Source organism: Pan paniscus, chromosome 22 (genome assembly GCF_029289425.2).
Source record: "Pan paniscus chromosome 22, NHGRI_mPanPan1-v2.0_pri, whole genome shotgun sequence".
Taxonomy (NCBI): domain Eukaryota; kingdom Metazoa; phylum Chordata; class Mammalia; order Primates; family Hominidae; genus Pan; species Pan paniscus.
In genome coordinates, this window is record NC_073271.2 from 25051798 (window position 1) to 25071836 (window position 20039).

Genomic DNA, 20039 nt, shown 5'->3' on the forward strand with positions numbered 1-20039 from the left:
TTAGAATAGTTTTAGCTTTACAGGAAAACTGATAAGGATGTACAGAGAGTTTTGTTGTAGACACAGGTTAAAAAACAACAAAAAAGTATGGACTTTACACAAACCTCCTCTCCCTGACTGCACAAACACAAGCACAGTTCCCCCCAATTATTTGCATCTTGCATTAGTGTGGTATATCTGTTACAACTGATGAACCAATATTGATACACTATTACTAACTAAAGTTCACAGTTTATATTAGGGTTCACCCTCTGTTCAGTAATTTTCAAAATGTCATTTCTTTTTTTAATTGAGAGTCTTGCTCTTGTTGCCCAGGCTGGAGTGCAATGGCATGATCTCAGCTCACTGCCATGTCCGCCTCTCAAGCTCAAACAATGCTCCTGCCTCAACCTCCCGAGTAGATGGGATTACAGGTGCATACCACCACACTCGCTAATTTTTTTATTTTTAGTAAAGATGGGGTTTCACCTGTTGGCCAGGCTGGTCCCAAACTCCTGACCTCAGGTGATCTGCCTACCTCAGCCTCCCAAAGTGGTGGGATTACATCGCGCCCAGCCTAAAATGTCATTATTTCTTCCTTGACATATGAATTGTTTAGAAGCATGTTTTAAATTTTGTAAATGTATGGGGACTTTAAAATTTTATTTTTGTTATTAATTTATAACCTAAACACTTTATAGTCAGAGAAGATTAGCTATATCATATTGATTCTTTGAATTTTACAGGGACTTACTTTTGGTCTAATATGTAATTATGTTTGTAAACATCCCATGGGTGCTTGAGAAAGAATATGCATTCCCTGATTGTTAGTTTCATAGTTCTATATTAGTCTATGATATCAAATTCACTGCTATTGTTCAAATCTCCTCTTTGCCTTTTTGGTCTCCTTGATGTAGTACTAATTGAGACAGACAATTTGAAATCCTCCTGTATGATCAATTTGCAAATTTATACTTCTATTTTTCTTTATTTTACATAGTATGAAGCAATTTTCCTTGACACAATTTTAGTAAAGTGTAAACCTTTATCATTCTTTAGTGTCTGTATTAGTCTGTTCTCGCATTGCTATAAAGAATTACCTAAGACTGGGTAAAGAAAAGAAGTTTAATTGGCTCACGGTTCCACAGGCTGTACAGGAAGCATGGCTGGGGAGGCCTCAGGAAGCTTAAAATCAGGGCACAAGGCGAAGAGGAAGGAGGCACGTCCACATGGTTGGAGCAGGAGGAAGAGAGCGAAGAGGGAGTGCTACACACTTTTAAACAACCAGATCTCACTAAGAACTCACTATCACGACAACAGCAAGGAGCAAGTCTGCCCCCATGATCCAAACACCTCTCACCATGCCCCTCCTGCAATACTAGGGGATTAAAATTCAACATGAGATTTGAGTGGGGACACAAATCCAAACCATATCAGTGTCCATGTCTATTCCTAATCAGCTTTTAATTTTGTACTCAGCGTATTAATTTCTGAGAGCTACTGTAACCGTGCCACCAACTGGGTAACTGCTTGTTGTAAAACAAACACATCCTCTCACAGTTTTACAACTGTTGTAAAACAAACGCATTCTCTCACAGTTCTTGAGGCTAGCTGTCTGAAATAAAGGTGTGGGCTGGACCATGCTCCCTCTGAAGCCTTGAAGGAAGAATCCTTGCCTGCCTCTTCCAGCCTCTGGCAGTTGCTAGCAACCCCTGGCATTCCTTTACTCATTGACTCATCACTCCAACCTCTGCCTCTGTCTTCATATGGCCCTATGTCTCTGTTTCTGTGTTCAGATTTTCCTGTTCTTACAAGGACACAAGAGATATTGGATTTAGGGCCCACCCTAATCAAGTACAACCTTGTCTTAACTTGATTACATCTGCAAAGTCCCTAATTCCAAATAGGAGCATATTCACAGGTTTCAGTTGGACACGAATTTTGTTGGGGGGACACTACTCAATCCAGTACAATCAGCTATTAATGTAGCTGATGCAGGATTTTTTGCTCCTTAGTTCACTTAAATTTGGGTTATCACATGACCAGAAAAAATTAGGCACGCGTACACACTGAAAGGCGAGGAGGGCAGAATTTATTAGGCAAAAGGAAAGCTCTCCACAAAAAGAGGGGTCCTTCATGAAGGTTTTACACCTCACAAACTGAATGCCAGGCCACCACACACGAGCTGAAGAGGCACGGCTTCTCCCCTGCATAAGGAGCAAACTCCTCGTGGCTCCACCCCATGTGTGGGCGCTTAGTCTGAGCCACATTGATTTATTTCCCTTACTGCACGTGTTGAGAAATGGAATCTTTCACAGTAGGCATGTTCAGGCAAGCCACGTGTGCACAATGACCTGGGCAAGTCAGAGGCTCTCCAGGAACCCTTCTCTATTTGCCTAGGCTTGTGCCTGTCACCCTTCTCTTTCATAGCTATCTGTTTTACAGATTGGTCTAATATATCTTTTACCAGTACTACAAGAAAGTGGCTTACATGATTATGGAGGCTAAGAGGTCCCATGATCTGTCATCTATAAGCTGGAGACCCAGGAAGGCCTGTGGTATAATTCAGTCTGAATCCAAAGGCTTGAGAACCAGGGAAGCCAGTGATGTAAATCCATCTGAGGACAGAAGATGAGATGTCACAGCTCAAACAATGAGGCAGGAAAAAAAGGGGGGGTGAATTCTTCCTTCCTCTGCCTTTTATTTTATTTACGCCCTCAACAAACTGGATGATGTCCACCCACCTTGGGGATGGCTATCTCCTTTACTGAGTCCCCCAGTTCAAATGCAAATCTCATCTGTAAACACACTCAAGACACTTCAGAATAATGTTTAAACAGATATCTGGCACCCTGTGGCCTATTCAAGTTGATATATAAAATTAACCATCACAAGTCTACCCTTGTCAACTTGGCACCCATACACATCTCCTTAAACCATACTTAACTGCCACATAAAGACAACAACAAGGTCACAATTCCATCTAACACGATTAACAATCCAGCATTCCACCAGAAACACTCTAACCCGTTTCCCAGAAGAGGAGGTAAAGTCTTCATGTGATGTTTACTCTCTCCTTGATATCCCATAACTTAAATACTATGATGTAAAATTAATCAAGGTTGAACACTGGAGCCAGTTAAAAAATTAACAATATTTAAACACTATGCTATAAAATCAAAGCATCTTATGTTACAGAATAAGGAAATGAGAAGAAAGAAAACAAAGCTACACACACACAAAATGTAGTTATAGCAAAATATGGAGGACATACTTATGACAATCACAGTCTGTGTTTCTGTAACTGGTCATATGATCAAAGCTAGTATTTATTCCACCATTTATTCTGTATTCCCTTTGCCTTCAGCAAGCACCTCATCTGGTCATGGTACTTACCTGGTGGTGACCCAAACCTTCATTCCTGAAAGGTCTGGATCATTAGTGGTCCTGTCTGAATTAGGCTGTAGTTTTCCATTGACCTTAATCACAGGGCATGATAACACTAAGAGATGCCCTAAGGAATCTTGTGTATTCCCAACATACTTTACCTTACCACCATTCAGGGGTAGTCCAGTTTCTACTTGGTGGTCAGGAACAATCACCCAGCCAGCACTGTAACTCATTTGTCTATTGAGTTAGAGGCATGAGAAGCCCCAAATGGCTGAGGAGCAGTCTTAAACTTCCAGTTCAATTAAATCATGATTGCGTCTCTCAGTGGAAAATAGTCCACCCTATGTAAGACCTCTAGGCCAGCAGTGCATAAGTCATGGGAACAGGAAGCAAAAATTTTCCTAGTGGGTCACTAGGGCTAATAGCGAATGCTGTCCCTCCTATTCTGACCCCTTGATTCCTGGACCTGTGAATCCCAGTCATAAGAGAAATGCACCATATACTGGATGTTGATTCAGAGCATAGACAGCCTTCTAAAGAACCTTGTCCCAGCCCTACAAGGCACTGCTATATAGCTGGTGTTATTACTGTCTTCAAAATGCCATTCCACTGCTCTATGTAGCCAGTTGATTCAAGATAGTAGGGAACATGGTAAGAAAATTCCATGATCATGGGCCCACTGTCACACTTTTGCTGTGAACCGAGTTTCTTGTAATGCTGTGTGGAATACCATGGTCATAGATGAGACATTCTGTAAGTCCACGGATGGTAGTTTTAGCAGACACACTGCACGAAGGGAAAGCGAATCTGTATCCAGAGTAAGATCTATTTCAGTAAGGACAAAACACTATCCCTTCAATGATAGAGGTGGATCAATGTAATGAACCTGCCACTAGGCAACTGATGATGAACCTGGGGAATGGTGTCATATCAGGGGCTCAGTGTTGGTCTCTGTTGCTGGCAGACTGGGCACTCAGAGATAGCCTTGGCCAGGTCAGCCTTGGTGAGTAGAAGTCCACGTTGCTGAGCCCATGCATAACCTCTATTCTTGTCACCATGGCTACTTTGCTCATGAAACAATTGGGTGATGACAGGTGTGGCTGGAGAAAGAGGCCTACTAGTATCCACAGAACAGGTTATCTTGTCTACTTTATTAAAATCCTTTTTTGCTAACCCTTTGGTGAGCATTCACATGGGGCACAAATATCTTCACCCTTTTTGCCCATTCAGTGTCTATCCACAGACTTCATCTCCAAATTTCTTTGTCACCAATTTTCCAGTTATATTGAACTCCCTGACCATCCAGCCAAACCACTGGCCACGGCCTATGAATTGGCATATAATTGAATATCTGGCTATTTTTCCTTCTAAGCAAAGTCAACAGGGGGACTGCTCAAAGTTGTGTCCACTGGGAGGATATCCCTTCACCACTGTCCTTCAAGGTAGCCCAGAGGTGAGCTGTAGTGCTGCAGCTATCCACTTTAGGGTGGTACCTGCATATCATACAGAACCCTCTGTAAACCAGGCCTAAGTCTTCTCTTTCTCTGTCAGCTGATCATAGGGAAGTCCCCATGAAGCCACAGATGCAGGCTGGAAGAGAGAAGGCAGGTAGCAGAAGTGGGGACTATGGAAATTTGGCCTACTTCTTCATGTAACTTCCTTGTGCCTTCAGGGCCTCTCAGGCCCAATCATGTGTATACCATTTCCATCTGATGACAGAGTGTTGCTGTGCATATCCAACTTTGTGCGTTGGTGGCTCAGATAACATCCAGTTCATGATGGGAAGCTCAGGTTGCATGGTAACTTGGTGACTCATTAAGTATCAGTCTCTACTAAGGCCCAGTAGCAGGCCAAGAGCTGTTTCTCAAAAAGAGACTAGTTATTTGTTGGTAATGGCACGGCTTTGCTCTAAAATCCTAAACCAAGATTCACCTATAGGGACCTGCCAGAAGCTTCAAACAGCATCCCTATCTGCCACTGCCACTGAAACACCACTGGATCTGCTGGATCATATGACCCAAGTGGCAGAGCAGCTTGCACAGCAGCCTGGACCTGTTGCAGAGACTTTTCTTGTTCTGGGCCCTACTCAAAACTAGCAGCTTTTTGAGTCAATTGGTAAACAGGCTGGAGTAACATAATAAAATTGGAAAATGTTGCCTCCAAAACCCAAAGAGGCCCACTAAGTATTGTGCCTCTTTCTCGGTTTTAAGAGCAGCAAGATGCAAGTACTTATCCTTCACCGTAGAAGAAATATCCTAACATGCCCCATGTCACTGGGTCCCTATCAATTTCACTAAGGTAGAAGGCCCTTGAATTGTAGTCATATTGATTTCCTACCCTCTGATGCAAATGTCTTTCCACTAAGTCTAATGTAGTTCCTACTTCTTGCTCACTAGGTCAAATCAGCATAATGTCATCGATATAACCAATCAGTGTAATATTTTGTGGAAGGGAAAGGTAATCAAGATCCCCATGAACTGAATTATGACATAGAGTTGGAGAGCTGATACACACCGGAGATACGACAATGAAGGTGTGTTGCTGGCCCTGCCATCTGAAAGCAAACTGCCTTTATGGACTGGTATGAAAAAAAAGACATTTGCCAGATCAATTCCATTGCCTTACCACATAATGCTGAAATAAATATTTCATACATAACTTTTATATTTAAAATGCAAACTATAAATATAATATACATATTTACTTGTACTTGTGCAAATAATTCTATAGGCCTGACTGAAAGGGAATGTTCCACCTTTCTACCTTTTTTTAATGACAAATTTCTGATAAAATTCCTTGTTACCTAATGAATGACTTCAGTTTCAAAATATGCTAAATGCATTCAGTTTCCAGTAGTTCTGGGCACACACTGTATGCTAAGACTTGGTGAACTTGAGGACTGAAAGAGTTTCTCGGCCTGCTTGTCTGGAAAGTGCAGTGGTTCCTTGCAGACCTTTTGTCTTCATTATTTTCAAAATTTCTTCTAAAATAAAAATCAAAAGGTAAAATCCATTGAGCCATTTGGTAGTGTGCATGATCAATAAGCAATTTAATAAGTTAAACACAGATGATTTATAAATTGTATTCATCTGACAAAACGATGTGTATCAAATAAATGTCTACTCAAGTGAACTTGGTCTTCAGCTAAATGGGAGCACTTGGTATTTTCAAAGCGTTGCTGGTGAGTCTAATCAGAATAAATGGCTTGCTTTGCAGTCACAGCCTACTTTTGACTCAGCAGAAACATTAATTGTCATTGTTATTATAGCAAGTGATCAGTTTTTTAGTTGATTGGCTCCAATCTCTGCCCTATGTCTTTCTCTTTGGATGACAAAAGCCAATGAAGGTGTGGACAAACTGAATAGTGACATTGCACAGTGAGAGTGAAAGAAGTAGCTTATTTCTTTCAGGCATATTGAAAAAAGAAAACCTTCCTTATAAATAAATAAAACTAAGAAGACTGAACTAAGACAATGGAGGGAGGAAGGAAGGAAGGAAGGAGGGAGAGAGGGAGGGAGGGAAGGAGGGAGGGAGGGAAGGGAAGGGAGGGAAAGGAAAGGACGCATGGATGGACAGAAGGAAGAAAAAAAAGAGAAGAGAAGAGAGAGAGAGAAAGAAAGAAAAAGAAAGAAAGAGAGGGAGGGAGGGAGGAAGGGAGGGAGGGAAGGGAGAGAAAGGAAGGAAAGGAAGGAAAGGAAGGGAAGGAAGGAAAGGAAGGGAAGGGAAGGGAAGAGAAGGGAAGGAAGGAAGGAAGGAAGGAAGAAAGAAGGAAGGAAGGAAGGAAAGAGAGAAAGAGAGAAAGAAAGAAGGAAGGAAGGAAAGAAAAAAAAAGAAAGAAGAGAAGGGAAGGGAAGAAGGAAGGAAGGAAGGGAAGAAAAAAAGAAAAGAAGAAAGGAAGGAAAGAAAGAGAGAAGGAAGGACAGATGGACAGAAGGAAGGAAAAAAAGAAGAGAAGAGAAAGAGAAAGAAAAAGAGACAAAGAAAGATGGACAGAAGGAAGGAAAAAAAGAAAAGAGAAGAGAGAGAGATAAAGAAAAAGAAAAGGAAAGGAAAGAAGAAAGGAAGAAAGATGGAGAGAAGGAAGGAAAAAAGAGAAAAGAGAGAGAAATAAGGAAGGAAGGAAGAAAGACGAGAAAACTAGCAATCATGTGATTTGAAGGGCTGAGGATTTTTAGTATAAGCTGAAAATCAAACTTGAAGTGTACAGAAAAAGAGAGGAAAGATTATGGTCAATTTAGTTATAAAGCAATTTGAAAACAAAGATATAAAAATGTATACAATTAAATAGCTTTCATGATAAAACTCCTAACGAACTAAAGAGTACAGCACAATTGTCAAGGGCATGAAGACTAGAGGGTAGAGAGAAAATTCATAATACTGAGAGTGAGGTGTTAGAAGAAAACATTAGAGATTTTTATACTTGAATATTAGGTTATAAACGGGGAAAAGAGAAGATAATACTTTTTTAAATCAGAAAAATTTACCTCTGAAAACCTCTTTTCTCTTTCAATATAAATTTATGCCTGTATTAGCTACTGTCAGTGATTAACTGTTTTAAGTGATTCATTAACATGCCAGGTTATCTTATAAATTAAAGCATTTTACATTATTAACTTTTGATTTCAGCAACATAAATGCTTGAACAATAAATTGGTCTGTATTACCTGGGTTGTTTTCTTTAATGGTAACTAAATAGAATAATCCTCTTGGTGAAAGGAGATCTGGAACCAGGGGAAAAAACCTGTCCATGACTTCCCGACCATTTCTGCCACCAGCCCAAGCTGCCTCTATTCCGTGACTTCCTACCTGTGAACAATTAGAAAGAATGTTTTCTTTTAACTCAAGTTTGATTTAGATCACAAACTGAATCTTTTTGACAAGTAATATCACCAAAAAAGTATATATTTTGCATTTTACTGCTGACGAAGGAGCAGTCAAGTTGAATCTAAGTTTCATCATTTTCTAGTGTGTAACCTTGGATAAATTAGTAATCCTGTTTGTGAATTACTTTCCTCTTTTATCTGTAAAATTAGAAAAAGAATAGTTCCATATGTACAATTAGAAAAATAATAAGTGGATAAAAAATGTTTTTATTAATAAAAAAATATTTTTATCCACTGTTAGGAATAAATAAGGAAGTATATTTAAAGTTTTGAGAACATTGCCCTGCATATATCAAGGGCTTAGTAAGTTATTACTATTAATACAATGCTTAACATTGAGAGACATGGGTAGCTTTTGTACTTAACACAGAAAGAAGCTAGAAGGTACAGCTTGTTTTATAAGAGACCTACTGTACAGAAACAAAGTTTCAAAATGTCCCAATGCATCTGGCCCTCTTGTAGTTTAAAGTGTGAAACACATAGATCTTTTCTAAGGAATGCATTTATTTATTATATTTATATATTATTAAATAAATATATTTATTATATATTATATAAAGGCATACTGAAGCATGTTTTCCTCTAACAATCTAATTATATTTTGGAAATAATATCCATAAGAGTTTATATAATATTAAAAAATCTTTAGATCCTTATCATTGTATTTTTTTTTTTTTTTTTTTTGAGACAGGGTCTTGCTCTGTCACCTAGACTGGAGTACAGTGGTGTAATCATGGCTCACTGCAGCTTCCACCTTGTGGGCTCAGGTGATCCTCCCACTTCAGCTTCCCAAGTATCTAGGACTACAGGCACAAGCCACCATGCCTGGCTAATTTTTTTTTGAGACAGAGTCTCGCACTATCGTCCAGGGTGGAGTGCAGTGGCTTGATCTCAGCTCACTGCAAGCTCCGCCTCCCAGGTTAACGCCATTCTCCTGCCTCAGTCTCCAAATAGCTGGGATTACAGGTGTGTGCCACCAGGCCCAGCTAATTTTTGTATTTTCAGTAGAGATGGGGTTTCACCATGTTGGCCAGGCTGGTCTTGAACCCTTGACCTCAGGTAATCTGCCGCCTCGGCCTCCCAAAGTACAGGATTACAGGCGTGGGCCATTGCACCCGGTCGGTTAAAACCTTTTGTTTTGCAAATTTTTTATTCATGATAAAGGATATATGTAATATATATGTACATTTATATTTGAATATATGAATATAAATACCATGGCCTGATATGAATGTGATTTTTAAGGACAGATATGTGTCACAGTTTGTATTTCCATCATTTAAGGTTCCTTTCCTAGGTCTTTTAATAGGACTCAATTACTGACAATTAGGAGTACAATCAGAGTAGTCTGTGATAGCAGCAGCTGACTGATGTCATAGGATGACATTCATTTGATTTTACGAACAAAATAATTGAAAATATTAATAATTAAATTTTGTTGTATGTTTTACCTCTTGAGGTGGAGTCACTACATAGGGGGGATTAAACACCAGAAGATCAACTTTTTCCGTCAATCTTGGTAGCAAGCCTTTGACCTAAATGTATTCAACAACAGTAAGAATTTTACATTAAACTCTGAATTAAATAACTGACAAATCAATCTTTAAAAATAATCTCCCATGTTTTTGGGAAAATAATGTGTTACGGGCTACACTTGTAGAGAGAAATGAAGTATTTTTATGTTTTCATTCAGAAAAATAATACATGCAATTAAATAAAAATAAGGAAATTAAACTATCAGAATGAATATTAAAAAGCCTATACTCCTCAACAGCACATATATTTATATTCTGGGTTCACTTTTAGAAAATGAAATAAGAAAGCAAACTCTAATTCTGTATAATCTGTATAGACTTGGATATAAGTTTACAACTATATATGCTAACATTTTCACAATTTTTCCGATATCTGTACAGATACCTACCATTATTTACTGAATACTGTTCTGTAGTCTCTTCTATCTCTGGTGTTTCACCATTCTATCAAAAACACTTACTTAATACTAATTATGGAAACATTAAAGAAATTTTTAGGCCAGGCACACTGGCTCATGCCTGTAATCCCAGCACTTTAGGAGGCCGAGGCGGGCGGATCATCTGAGCTCAGGAGTTCGAGACCAGCCTCGCCAAGCCATGGCCAACATGATGAAACCCAGCCTCTACTAAAAATACAAAAACTAGTCGGGCACAGTGGTGGGTGCCTGTAATCCCAGCTACTAGGGAGGCTGAGGCAGGATAATTGCTTGATCCCAGAAGGCGGAGTCTGCAGTGAGCCAAGATTGCGCCACTACACTCCAGCCTGGGCGACAGAGTGAGACTCTGTCTCAAAAAAAAAAAAAGAAAGAAAGAAAGAAATTTTTTAAATAAAAAAAAAATCACCACGTTGATCTCATGTAAATCACTGGAGTACCTTTCTTGATACTCTAGCTTTTATTAGCAGTAACAACTTCTAATAATATGAAAATAATTTCTTATCTCTTTGGCTTAATTCCTTCTAAGCTACAAAATCATTTATGAAAAAAAAAAAAAAAAAAACCAGGAAAGCTACCTACCCTCATCATTGTAAGAAAAGTGCAGGTTAAGGAGCACAGAAGTATTTTGCATTTCATATGTCTACCTGGTGCATGCTATTATTATTTTTGCCTATAAAAAGGTATTTGACATATATAAATTAAAAACTTACAAATTTAAAACTGCCACTTGAAAATGTGTGCTGTTAACTTCTTAAAACAATGGTTGTGCAGTTGTCATTTGTTGTTTTTACCTACTGAGGACCCACTGCCCCTTTCTTCTGACTTAATTTCCTTGACTTTTGTTAGGGAAGCTCTACCTCCCATCATTCTCAATCTAAGTGGCCTGAGTAGGGTTTATCCCAATCCAGCTCCTGGGATGGAACCATGAGCCAGTTTGAAGCCAATCATCTCCACATTCAAATCTCCTTTGGCCACAGCAAAAGGTTGAGAGATAGGCACATAACCCAAGTTGATCCAGATAATACTCATTCTGGGGCCTCTTCTAGAGTAACTGAATAGAAAGGGCCTCTTTCCTTGGGAAGGTGTTGAGAAATAAGATACAGATATGCAAACATCTTGTTACCATGAAGGGAAGACTGCCTAGGAATAGAGCCACCAGAGAGAAGTTCAGAGATAAGAAAAAGATGTCTATAGCATTCTTAGAGTTCCTGGAAGTAGCTGTGCTGAAGCCATCAATTTTTTTTTTTTTTTTTTTTTTTTTTTTTTTTTTTGAGACAGGGCCTTGTTTTGTTCCACAGGCTGGAGTGCAATGGCACGATCATGGCTCAAGGCAGCCTCAACCTCCCAGGGTCAAGTGATCCTCCCACCTCAGCCTCCCAAGTAGCTGGCACGACAGGTGCGCACAACCATGTCCAGCTATTTTTTTAATTTTTATTTTTTGTAGAGACGAGTTCTCACTATATTGTACAAGCTGGTCTTGAACTCCTGGGCTCAAGCAATCATCCCACCTCAGCATCCCAGAGTACTGGGATTAAAGGCGTGAGCCTTTGCACCCGGACTAACTTTTTAAATTTAAGCCAGTTTGAACTGGGTTCACTATCACTTCTGACTGAAAGAGGCCTGAATTGTGGAAAAGGTGGATTACATCAACAAAGAATTTACTTTGTACACGGTATACTGCTTAGTGGGTCAAAAGTTAATTACTTGCCAAAGTTTCTTTGACCTAAAGCATCTTAACTTTATTTGAAAAGAAAATTATTACTGGACAAAGATTATCTTACCAAATCTGTAATAACTGGTTGAATGTGAACTTTGTTACAGCGTGCTGTCTCCAGGGTACAAGCTGCTGCCTCAGGGTTGATATCAGTGCACCTATAAACAGAAATGGAAGGAAACTATATCCTATGTCCATAAGGCAAATCTGTTACTGAGTAATATCAAGGTATGTTCCATTAATTCTACACAGAACAGATTTAGAAAAAAAAAAATTAGAATGTATTCAATAATGGCAAAGAAAAAGAGAACAAGGATTTGTTCTGTTGATGAAAAAGACTGTTATATTGATACAATGTCCAAGAGTAGAAGAATACACATACATGCACAGACATCTGAAGGAATTTATGAAATTATACATCCAATGAAGGAGTACTATGCAGCCACCAAAAATGAAATTTAAAAGGAATTTTTGATAGGAAAATGTTTATGAGACAAAATTAAATTAAAAACACAGGAAATGAAAAAAAAACAGAAGGAAACACAGTTGGACCATGTATGGTAAAATTTGTAGGTGATTTTAATTTTCTTCTTTACACTTTTCTACATTCCCAATCTTCCATAAATTTAAGCAACTTTAAATGTCTTATGATATCAAATTATTTAGCTAAGAAATCAAATTTAGAGATGATCTAAAATTATGCTGCTTCTACAATTACGTAGTATGATGGAGCAGTTTGAACATGAATAATTTTTAGGGAAGCATAGTTTGTAATCTGAGTTTTTGCTGTGCTTAAATACTATAAGATACATACTGTCTATTTAAAAATTATTTCATTAGAGTTATCATACTTAACCTGTCAGTGGAAGATCTAGATGAATATGATATACTTACATGTACAAAGCCTGAGGGCCTATCATAGAGGCTAGGAATGCAGATACTACACCAGACCCTGACCCTACTTCCAGGCATATTTCCACTCTAAAAAAAAAATAAATAAATATTAGTATAGTAGAATCAAAATACTCTTCACAGAAAACTCTCATGCTAGTGTTATTTCTAGCATATATATTTCTCTAGCACCATCACTCACCTGCAAATATATGAAAACAGAAATTTATAATTTCTGACAACTACTTTGTACTTAATATTGCATAACTCAAAATTACTAATATTTTGGGTACGTAATATAAGTCCATAAAAGTTATCTATTACCAAACATGGCTTTCAGTTAATTTCAACAAACCATTACATTAAAAAGTATGGAAAAATGTTAATCGAGGGTTGGAAATTTTAATGTGAAAGACAACATTCCTTCGCACAAGGAACTACTAGCTTAGTATTTCCTAAAATAAAGTTCGTATTATTACAAAATTTATTTTTGAAAAAAGTTCCTCTATCATTTTTAATACCTAACATTCATAGAGCCATCAGTATATCCTAGAGAATTAAAAGGTCCCCCAATAATAGAGCAGGACAAAAATTCTTTTTCTGGACAGCTATATGCTAATTGGGAAAATAGTATCTGATCTTTGAATGTTAACCATCTTAGAATGCTGTTAACTATAAAATCTTCATTCTACTGTACTTTACCTTTCCATTAAATTTATTTTCTTGCCTATAATCTTGGAAGTTGCTTCTTTTTTAGAGACAGGCTCTTGCTCTGTCACCTAGGCTAGAGTGCAGTGGTGCCATCACAGCTCACTGCAGCCTTATCCTGGGCTTGCTCAAGTGATCCTCCCGCCTCAGCCTCCCAAGTAGTTAGGACTATAGGCACAAACCACAGTGCCAGCCCTCTATAATGTTATACATGCATCAAAAGCATAAATCATCCCCATTACAAAGATCAGCTTGATGGCATTTAGGGAAATTTTTAGCACTGAACTCCCAAAACAACTACCCAGTGACAAGCTCCAGAGGTTTTAAACTTTTGGAACCAGTCTACACATCAGACAAGTCTTTATTAGGTGGTAGTAAGGTCTGAGAATCTCACCAGGTGGCTTCTCTTTGAAAATAACTATCATGGTCTCATAAATAATTAGAATTCCAAACTAGAAATAACCCAAGACTTTATAACAAAATCAGCTCCTTTTACAGCATACTTTGCAGTGCAATTTGTGCTTGTAAATCTTTCTAGGCTATCTTGAGAAGAAAAGACAAGTTATAAAACAGTACTGTTCCACTGTATATTCCAGTAAATCCAAAAGTTCCATCATCTACAATGAAAGACTAGTTTAATAAGAGCTGGGACATTTTATACTGGAGAAATATGACCAAGTTTAAGAGGGATAAATAAATACAATATAGATCTTTGAAACCTGAAAGCTGTTTGTTCCATCCTGAGAAAACCCAGTTCATCTTATCTTCAAACAAATCTAACAACCCAAATTCCTTACATTTAAAAATCACAATGTCAGTATTCATTCTTTCTGCTATTAATTTAAAATTGATGGCGATCACTTCAACAAATCCATTTAAATAAAGTGCTAGGGTAGACTATTGTCTGCTAGCTGCATGTAACTTTTTTTTGGTAACAATTAAATGAAAAATTCAGTTCCTCAATAGCACTAGCCACATTTCAAGCGCTCTGTAGCCACATGTGAGGACTGGCTGGTGCTAGAGTATGCTATTCAGTGGGTTTAAAAATATTTCCCCACTCCAGTAACACAACTTTCTTTCATGTTTGTTAAGGGTGCTTTCTATATGCTAAGTAAATCAAATAATACCATGCAATTTTAATATGTAATACTTTAAAAATATTAATAAGCAATGTTTCTGGAATATTTTGTTTCCAAATGTGTTATACTATCGCTTCTCTCAGGGACATGTGTTCTTCAGATTAACAGGCGACAGGAAAAGATACGCCTTTGCATGGTAAGCAGTCAGGGAACTCATGAGACAGAGCAGCCCCCTGGCAAAGGAGATGCGTCCCCGGCACACTCATTACTTGCAGCTACAGGAAAATTCTCAATTACGGCGTCCTGGCTGTCAATCATCTGCAAGTGGGCCCGCCTCCTCCGATTCAGGGCGGTGATAGTCACCGTTCCGGCCCTCCTCCACCGCACTTCTTCAGAACGCCGCAACCCTTTCCCGTCAGAGCCCCTCCCCTCCTCGCACCTTGCCAGCTCGGCAGCCGCTGCCTCGAGCGCGTCCAAAAGCAGAAACGTGTCCTCCGCGGGCTCGTACACGTCGCTGAAGGCGCCGCGGCCCACGTGCCCGTGGAACGGCGTAGCAAAGCTCTGCCCCGCCATAGTCCTTCACTGCGTTCCCTGCGCATGCGCGTGCGCATGCGCGTGCCCTCAAGCGCAGGCCTAGGAGTGGGGCTGGAGTTCAGGGCGACCAGTGTGTTGTTGTTGTTGGGTCTTAATTCTAAATTTGTCAGTGGCTCTCCTTGAAATTGCTAAGTAGACAGTTGTATAATCCGTGACTATTGACATTTGCTTTCTTCTTTGGAACATTTAAATTTTATTCTGTGAACTAGAACCTGATAGTGGGCATTCTGAGTTGTTTTTGACTAAGGTGAATGTTCTTCCTTCATTCTAATGATATTTGGAAATTCTGTTTTATTCCTAGTTTGCAAGGATTTGACAAAATACATAATGAATTTTACTGTTTTTTTGTCAGCTGAACTTTAAGCTTTACGCTATAAAGATGAAGACTTTTCTCGTTTTTTTACTGTACTTTATAAATTGCCTTCCTGATGAATCATGAATGCACTCTTTTTATAAACCTTAAGCAAGATGATGCGGTTTAATACACTGCTGAATTGGGGAGGCTAATAATCTGGCTCCGTTTTTTTACCAAGATTACGCTACCCTCGTTATGTGAGTTAGGACACTGTTTCTGGAACATTAGGTAGAAAGCCTTAAAACTGGCTGGGCTTGGTGCCTTTTTGAGTGAATGGATCTTTGATGTTTTGGAACATCTATAAGTTATTAGAGTATTCAAGTATTTGCATTCTTTTTGAGTCAATTTCTGAAATTTGTTTCGCAATGAAACATTTTTACAGCTCGTTTTTTAAATTTAAGAAATAAAAATACAGAAAAGTATTTGAGTTACAAATTTTATTTTATTTTATTTCTACTTATGTTTTTGTTTTTGTTTTTGTTTTTGTTTTTGTTTTTTTTTGGAGACAGAGTCTCGCTGTATCCCCCAGGCTGGAGTGCAGTGGCGTGAGCTGGGCTCACTGCAACCTCTGCCTCCCAGGTTCAAGCGGTTCTCCTGCCTCAGCCTCCGGAGTAGCCGGGATTACAGGCGCCTGCAGCCACGGCTGCCTAATTGTTGTATTTTTAGTAGAGACGGATTTTCCCCATGTTGGCCAGGCTGGTCTCAAACTGCTGACTTCAGGTGATCCACCCGCCTTGGGCTCTCAAAGTGCTGAGACTACAGGTGTGAGCCTTTAACGCACCCGGCTGGGTTACAAATTTCAAAACCCCAAGTTTTAAACCCAGAAATGACAGTATTTTCTCATGTTTCCTTAAAATATTTTTTAAATACAAGAACTAAAATATTACAAATAAGATGGATGTTCTTTCTCTACTTGCCTTCAGTTTAATTGTGTAACATTCTCTCCAAGGCACTTATGGATTTAGTGTATGTCCATCTAATCCATGTAAAAACATGGATCTTGCATTTATACGTTTATAAACATTCATATCTTTATAAGCAACATACGGTGTATTTTAAAATTTACATAACTGGTACTAGGTTGGACATATTTTTCAAATTTCTTTTTCAGTCAACATTATATGAGATTTATGTTTTAATATATGGTTAGGTTACTCCTCTTAACTGCCATATAGAATTTTATTATGTAAAAATATGAAATATATATATATATAGAAAGAGTTGTACTTGATCTCCTGGGTTCAAGCAATCCTCCTCCCTCAGCCTCCTGAGTAGCTGGAACTGGAACCATAGGTGCTATATACAAATGTCTTTTTATCCAAAAATACAAAATAAATTATCTGTAGGCATGGACAGTGACAGCAGTAAAACATTATATATTTTGTCACTTGAAACCAGTAACTGATTGTTATAGTGATTTCCTAAACATCTGCTAGCCTTTTCTTCAGTCGTTTTCTCCAACTGACTTCTCTGAAGTTATTGGTGAGGAACACTGCCTTGGGCTTCCTGCCACAGTTCATTAATTAAAGTAAAACGCTATTCTAATCATTAGAACTTGCCATTTCCCATAACACCTCCCGTTCCACCCATTGCACCCAATACAGGGTCCTTCTCTTTTTTTTAGGAATTTCTGTGACTACAACTTCTGCTGTAGTTAACAGGCCACCCCAGCAGCATCCAGTAAAGCACTTCTCACAACCTTTGTTGTGTCAATAATTCTTTTTCCACCATATTCACAAAATCTGACCGTGGCATCACAACCAGCTTCTCAGGAACTGCATAATTTTCTGGACTATCAAAGATCCTTCAACACCCGCATTTTTAGCAATAGTCATTGCAGGAATTTTGAGTGTTCTCTTAGTAGTTTCTGTACCAATTTTTTGATCTTCATTAGCTGGAGTCAATGAGTCCAAGGCACCAATTCATCGAAGTAGGGTACAACCCCCTCCCAGAACAATGCCTTCTTCAACAGCAGCTCTTACAGCATTAAGGGCATCTGTAACTCTGTTTTTCTTTTCATTCACTTCAACATGACTTGTCCCACTAACCTTCAGCACAGCTACTCCATCTGAAAGTTTTGCCAGCTGTTCATTCAGTTTTTCCTTTTCATATTCACTAGTTGTGACATCCAACTGCTCAATGATTTCTTGAATATGTTTTTTAATTTGAGCCTTGTCACCTTTTCCTTTTAAGAGCATAGCATCATCTTTGATCACAGTGACCTCTCCAACTTCTCCTAAGTCATGAGGCTGAACATCTTCAAGATTTGAGGTCAACTCCTCTTCTCCAAACACTGCACCACCAGTAGCAATTGTCATACCTTTAAGGTGGTTCTTTCTATTGTCACCAAACCCTGGAGCTTTGACTGCTACAACCTGAAGACCAAGTTTTCGCCTATTCAAAATGAGTGTACTTAGAGTTTCTCCATCAACATTTTCAGCAATTATGACCAAAAGCTTACGGTGAGCATTGGCAATTTCAAGATCAGGTACAATGGACTGGACACTAGAAATTTTCTTGGAATTCACATTTCTGACCTTTTGATGTATTAATAAAGTATGGAAATATATCCTCAAACTTTCATGCCTTCAATAATTTCTTTTTTTTTTTTTTCTTTTTTTTAGATGGAGTCTCACTCTGTCACCCAGGCTGGAGTGCAGTGGCACAATCTCGACTCACTGCAACCTCCACCTCCTGGGTTCAAGCAATTCTCCTGCCTCAGCCTCCTGAGTAGCTGGGACTACAGGTGCATGCCACCACACCCGGCTAATTTTTTGTATTTTTAGTAGAGACGGGGTTTGACCGTGTTAGCCAGGATGGTCTCAATCTCCCGACCTCGTGATCTGCCCACCTCCGCCTCCCAAAGTGCTGGGATTATAGGCGTGAGCCACCACACCTGGCCTCATACCTTCAATAATTTCTAATTCATCGGTAGTGTTTTTCCATCTTTACTGTGGTGAAACCCTCTCTTCTGACCTTTTTCATTGCATCAGAAATTAGGTTGCCAATTTCTTTGTTTCCATTTGCAGAAATTGTAGCAACCTGAGCAATTTCCTCAGGGGTGGTCACAGGTTTAGACTGCTTTTTAAGTTCAGCAATTACAGCATCAACAGCTAACATCACACTTCTCTTGATTTCCACTGGATTAGCACCTTTGCTAAACTTCTTGAAGACTTCCTTGGCAACAGTAGCAGCGGTAGTGCCATCCCCAGCCTCTTCATCTGTGTTATTGGCAACATCTTGAACAAGTTTAGCTGCAATATTTTTATACTTATCCTTTAAGTCAATGGACCTTGCAACAGTCACACCATCTTTTGTTACTTTGGGACTTCCCCAGTTCTGCTCAGTAATCACTGTTTTTCCCTTTGGCCCCATTGTAATGGCTACAGCAGTGAGTAAAAGGTCTACACCTTGAAGCATTAAGACTCAGGCATCTGCACCAAAAATTGTACATCTTTGGCATAAACCCGAGTGAGATGAGGAGCCAGGACCCTCGACACTGGTGTCATCTGACTTAAGACTGCGGGTAATTGAATCATTTCTGCGGAGCAGTGGCAGGGTTTGCGCATGCTGACCGCAGGCTGTCGGTGATGAGTGAGGGGGCTTGTTCTAATTCTTAAAAGAAAGGCTTTCAGCTTTTCCTCATTGAGTATGATGTTAGCTGTGGATTTGTCATATATACCCAGTTTGCGTGTATTTTTTTACCCACAACATGTTCAACATTTTTATCATAAAGGAACACTGAATTTTATTGAATGCTTTTTCAGCATCTATTGAAATGATTACATGGCTTTTGTTCTTGGTTCTGTTGACATGATGTATCACACTTGTTATTGATTTGTACATGCTGAACCATCCTTGTATCCCTGGGATGAATCCCACTTGATCATGGTGAATGACCTTTTTAATGTGTTGTTGCACTCAGTTTGCTAATATTGCATTGAGGATTTTTGCATCTATGTTCATCAAGGATATTGGCTTGTAGTTTTCTTTTTTTATTGTGTCCTTGTCTGGTTTTGGTGTGTCAGGTTTGTGTGTGTGTGTGTGTGTGTTTTAACATTAGTGACTCCATTTTGATTCTGACAACTTTCACAGTAGTTAGTGAAATAATAATCTAAGATAGATAATTTTTTTCATTATTTTTATTTTTTCTTTTGAGACAGGGTCTCATTCTGTCACCTAGGCTGGAGTGCAGTGGTGCCATCATGGCTCGCTCCAGCCTTGACCTCCTGGGCTCAAGCAATCCTCCCATCTCAGCTTCTCAAGTAGCTGGGACTACCGCACGTGCCACTGCACCTGGTTAATTTTTAATTTTTTTGTAGAGATGGAGTCTCTCTATGTTGCCCAGGCTGATTTCAAACTCCTGGGCTCAAGCAATTCTCCCGTCTTGGCCTCCAAAGGTGCTAGCATTACAGACGTGAGCCATTGCACCCAGCCAATAGATCATTTTAAATGCATCTTCAAGAATGGTTCT

The 20039-nt window shown here is 39.0% G+C and overlaps 1 protein-coding gene and 1 pseudogene across 9 annotated transcripts in view; both read right to left on the reverse strand.

Annotated features, from left to right (window-relative positions):
* N6AMT1 (N-6 adenine-specific DNA methyltransferase 1) overlaps positions 1 to 15214 on the reverse strand; it is a 302573-nt gene extending 287359 nt beyond the window's left edge. For 5 of the 9 annotated variants that reach the window (XR_010111108.1, XR_008622442.2, XR_010111106.1 and 2 more), the window contains exons 1-7: positions 15056 to 15214; positions 12833 to 12919; positions 12006 to 12096; positions 9704 to 9787; positions 8034 to 8175; positions 6173 to 6352; positions 2471 to 2597 (exon numbers count right to left, since the gene is read on the reverse strand). Coding sequence is in view for 2 of the 9 variants with exons in the window: in XM_003813179.5 (XP_003813227.1) it covers positions 6246 to 6352; positions 8034 to 8175; positions 9704 to 9787; positions 12006 to 12096; positions 12833 to 12919; positions 15056 to 15189 (645 nt within the window). In the remaining 7 variants the exon portion in view is untranslated. Of the gene's footprint in view, positions 1 to 1084; positions 1165 to 2470; positions 2598 to 4500; positions 6353 to 8033; positions 8176 to 9703; positions 9788 to 12005; positions 12097 to 12832; positions 12920 to 15055 lie in introns of those variants that run through there. The other 4 variants (XR_010111109.1, XR_010111110.1, XM_003813179.5 and 1 more) reach the window with 4 other exon arrangements.
* Positions 15215 to 17113: 1899 nt separating this feature from the next.
* Positions 17114 to 19134, reverse strand: LOC100972344 (60 kDa heat shock protein, mitochondrial-like; annotated as a pseudogene).
* Between the last annotated feature and the right edge of the window lie 905 nt (positions 19135 to 20039).